At 41.0% G+C, this 4467-nt stretch overlaps 1 protein-coding gene across 1 annotated transcript; it reads left to right on the top strand.

Moving 5' to 3' along the window:
- Positions 1-1091: 1091 nt before the first annotated feature.
- On the top strand, positions 1092-4182 carry id4 (inhibitor of DNA binding 4). Its single transcript, XM_088307564.1, has 3 exons — positions 1092-1724; positions 2225-2290; positions 2869-4182. The coding sequence occupies exons 1-2, from the start codon at positions 1308-1310 to the stop codon at positions 2270-2272; spliced, it is 465 nt and encodes a 154-aa protein (XP_088163690.1). The 5' UTR covers positions 1092-1307; the 3' UTR covers positions 2273-2290; positions 2869-4182.
- Positions 4183-4467: the final 285 nt, after the last annotated feature.

Below are 4467 nucleotides of genomic sequence, written 5' to 3' on the forward strand. Positions count from 1 at the left end.
GCAAACATTACAATAACCACATGGTAAAGGCCCAACGTGACTGATTCCAGGTACTGTCGACATACACAATGCCCCGCCCCTTAAAGGCATACAGCAATGCACGACATTGTGTGTGAATTTCAGCTTTATTAACATTTCTAGAACAAGTTATTTTCCATACCTTCTATGTTATTTTGTTCCTTTATATTCTACAATGAAGTGCTATTCATCTTCATTTGTTTTTTAGGAGTTTGGCATTTCGATGTATTTCCATTCATTTTCGACACCACCAATCCTCACATGTGACCTTATCCCCGCTGACCTCAGGTGAAAAGCAGGGTATACCCTGGAGTGGTCACCATCCAATCGCAAACACACACACTCAAATTCACACCTGTGGACAAATCTAGAGTATTCAGTTACCTAACATGCATATTTTGGGAATGTGTCGTAATCATAATGGGAATAATAATGCAATTTAGATGGCGGAGAAACGCACAGAAACTCCACACACAAGGCTGAAGTTGGGATTTGATACACAGGTGAAGTGAGTTACGAGATATGTCCCTGAATGAGTATTTTATTTTTATTATTATTATGATTATGACTATATTGAACTTTATAATCATGAATGTGACACATAGGCTGGTCATGGTAATTGTTTCAAGGAAGGCGTGATGTTACAGTTTTTTACAGTGCCTTTATGGGAACATTCATTTTAGTACTGCTGAGAGGGGGGTGGGGGCTTGGTGGGGGGCTTTTTTCCCCCCACAAGGGGAAAATTAAAACAATGACAATTAACTTACAGAACAATGTTATGTCTAGATAAATAAAGTTGGCCAATATAGGTTATATATTAATTTTGAGAAACGTCCATTAAATAATGTTCACGTCAAACCTGTAGAATGATGAACTGTAAAGATACTCTGGCTATTTTCTCTGCCAAGTCAAATGATATGACAGGTAAATGTTTGAAGTATGACGATTTGCACTATAAAGGAGACACGCCTTTTCTCCTCTTCATTCCAGTTGCGATCGGTCGGTGGGCAGCGGGCTGCCTGCCGCTGACTGACCAGCTTCTCCCCCTCGTGTCACTGTGCAGGCTTGGCACCTCCCCTCTTTTCTCCTCTCCTCTATAAATGTGCTCAATCTGCTCCTTGTGTGCACTCTCAGTCAGATCGAGTAAGAGCGACTGCGGCCTCACGGGATATTAACCCAGCAGAAGCGCGCCTGACCAAAAAAAAAAAAAAAAATCTTCACATTTGAAGCAGTTTAATTTGCATCTCTTGCTCAGCGCTCTATAATTGTTGATTTTCTCGTTGTCTGCGATGAAGGCTGTTCCTCCTGCGCACCCCCAGGACTCTTCGTCTTACTCCTCCTCCTCCTCCTCCTCCAGCAACAGCAGCAGCAGCAGCAGGCAGCTCTCGCTCCACTACCTGACCAAGCAGAGCCTCAACGTCGCCCGGTCCAGGATGGAAGAAGAGGACCGGCACTGTCTGCAGTACGACATGAACGACTGCTACAGCCGACTGAAGCGACTGGTGCCCACCATTCCGCAGGATAAGAAAGTCAGCAAAGTGGAGATCCTCCAGCACGTCATTGACTACATTCTGGACCTGCAGTTGGCCCTGGAGACGCACCCTTCTCTCCACAAACAAGCGCCTCAGCGGACCGGAACGTGCGTTCCTCTGGCGTCCAACCCGAGCCGAACACCGCTTACAGTGCTCAACATTGACCACCACCAGGTACCACTTGTTTACGAGTGTCCGCTTCTATCGGGAAATCTTGAACCCAGCTGTGGTAGACTCTAGCAACAAAGCAGACAAAGCGCGTCATCCCAGCTAAGTGTCGTTTGTCCCGTCAATGCAAGCGAATTGATTTGCGAGGTACAAAAAGCCACACGCGCTCCTGCCCAACGATATGGCGTAGGAAAGGCTCATTTGGCGTTTCTTAAATGGCGCACTTGATTGCAGGCTTTATGATTTGCATGATAATGAATAGTGTGTGTCAGAGGCCCACCTCAACCCACGGCTGGTGAAGTACCTCAGCCTGCAGTCCACTCCACTCCGCTCAAAAAGGGCAATTTCATATTCAATAGGCCATGACATAATTTATTGTACTTAAAATTTTCTATGTAATATATTATTTCAGTCCATTTGACGCTGCTTTAATATTTTATAAAGGTATACTATTAGATTTACGATGATGCTTATCATTTTACATCTGTCTTTTTTATTTGTCTTAGAGGACGTCAATTGTCAAAAAACCGGAGGACTCAATTTTATGCCGCTGAAGCATAAGCAACATATTGGTAAGTGTCATTATTTGTATTATACCTTTCTTGTTAAACTTTGATCATTAATATTATTTTTAATCCATACACATTGATCTGCTTTTAATTAGGAGTCGTATAAACACTATAACGGGTCGGTCACTGAAGAATCCTCATTAAAACAAACGCACAATACTGCAGCGTAATAGTGTAAATGCAGCATATTGCATGGCAAGGAAAAGAGTAATTGAGCAACATGAACAGAGGCAGCTGTGCTTTGTGCAATAACGGTCACCGGTGTAGCAATCGTAGAAAAAAAAAGCCAGGGTTCAAACATCACGTTGGCCTCTCTTTGAGTCTTTGACACCGACTCTCAGTTGTTCTGAGTAAAATCGGCGCAAACAGCGTGTATTTGCTGTGGCGGTACATTTAAAGTGTACCAGAATCTCAGAGGTCCGCCTGTCTGCCGGCCAGTAGCCTGACAAGCCGTGTGGATGTTGTTTGACCTGGTTTGTTTTGGGTTGTTGATCAAGCATGGCCTCTGTTTTGTTGGTGGCGCCAGTCAGTCTGGAGCACTGAAGCTTACCACCCCCCACCTCTATTCATGCCCTCCACAGGTGTGCAGGCTACACAGAACCGCTCCAAAGCCAGCAAAGCTTCGCCAGGGACTCACAGCCAACTGGATGCACAATCACAAGGGAATTTGGAAACTATCGGAAGGAACTAATCTTAAATATAATGACTATTTTTGTTCCGCATGGAATGAGCATAAAAAATTCTCTCGTTATGTTTGTCCCATACCAACCCGATCCTCTTTTTTCCCCATATTTTCTTTTTAAAAATGAAATTACAGTGTCACCATTTTGAGACATTTTTTTTTTTCAACCAAGTCACAAACAAGCATTACATGAAAACCTTTTGTGGTTTGTGCTTCAAGAAAATGTGAGTTTAAAGCTTTACTGAACTGCAAAATTGCTGTATATATTTTGGACATCTATTGTTTAAAATAGATGATTTGTGTGGCGCAGGGATGCCATTCCTGTGATCATATCATATTTGATATTGTAAAGAAGAACAATTCAATCTGAAAAAAAAAAAACAATTAAGATTGTACATGAAGAGAAAAGAAATGTTCTATAATAAAAATATTTGAAATTAATACCTATATGCTTCAAATAGACTATTGTAATTATGAGATATTTTTATTAAAATGTATGTTGGTGGTTTTGTAAATATTGTGTTTCCACTTTGAAGTCTTTAGTGAATCCATGTGGTTTTGTCCTCACATGATCAGTTACCTTTGCAATGTTTTCGAATAGTTTAATATGTAGCATGTCAGGCTCAATGCAGAGATGTCAAATGTGCACTGAAGCAGGCCTCCCCGTGTAGATAAGTTCTTTTATTTGCTCAGCTTTCCCTTGTTGTTTTTATACTCACTAACTATGACACTTGACCCATTTGGGCAAAAGGTCGCTCAGCTATTTTATATGTTGGGTTGTTGTTGTAGTTGTTGTTGTTTTTATGAAAAGGCCGGACTTCATTATTTTACAATGCACTCTTGTGAAAAAAAAATAAATCCACAACAACATGCAGCACTTCTAACAATGTACAATGTCATATCGAAAAATGCAATTCTACTGAATGATAAAATCACCTTTGGCAGTGGGACAGTGCACACATTAATTACATGGACAGCAATTAATTGTGATTAGCATGTTTTTTTTTTTTGCGATCATGAAGTAATTTCAGTAGCCATATGGTTAAATAAGAGAAAAACACTTTTTTTTCCATGACACTGAACACCGAATTTACCTCACCACCCTCCTGCCAGTGTGGGAGGGCACATGTACATAACTGTCAGCTGCACTGTTGGAATTGACCTTCACTGGCTTGCGCGGAGTTGTCAAAACAATTAAAGTTTCCAGGAAGAACTGCGTCGTCTCATTATTTGTCTCAAGAGGTTTAATGTTTGCAGTGCTGGTGCAGGCAAGTGAAATAATGAGACAATGAGGGAGGTGCGGTAAAAGACTAATGTAAGAGGGAAAGCAGTCGGATCAAGACTGTAATTTGATCTCAAATGGTGAAGTACAGAAATACTGCAAGCCGGACAAATTCTTTCATAAGGAAGAAAACATACAATTTTGCTTTCTTTTAATTTTCTTTCTGAGTAAAATAAATCCCACGTCATACAATGCAAAATAATGTTTTCATGATTG

This window comes from Idiotropiscis lumnitzeri, chromosome 10, assembly GCF_059441095.1.
Source record: "Idiotropiscis lumnitzeri isolate Australia: NSW breed Sydney's pygmy pipehorse chromosome 10, RoL_Ilum_1.0, whole genome shotgun sequence".
NCBI classification, from domain to species: domain Eukaryota; kingdom Metazoa; phylum Chordata; class Actinopteri; order Syngnathiformes; family Syngnathidae; genus Idiotropiscis; species Idiotropiscis lumnitzeri.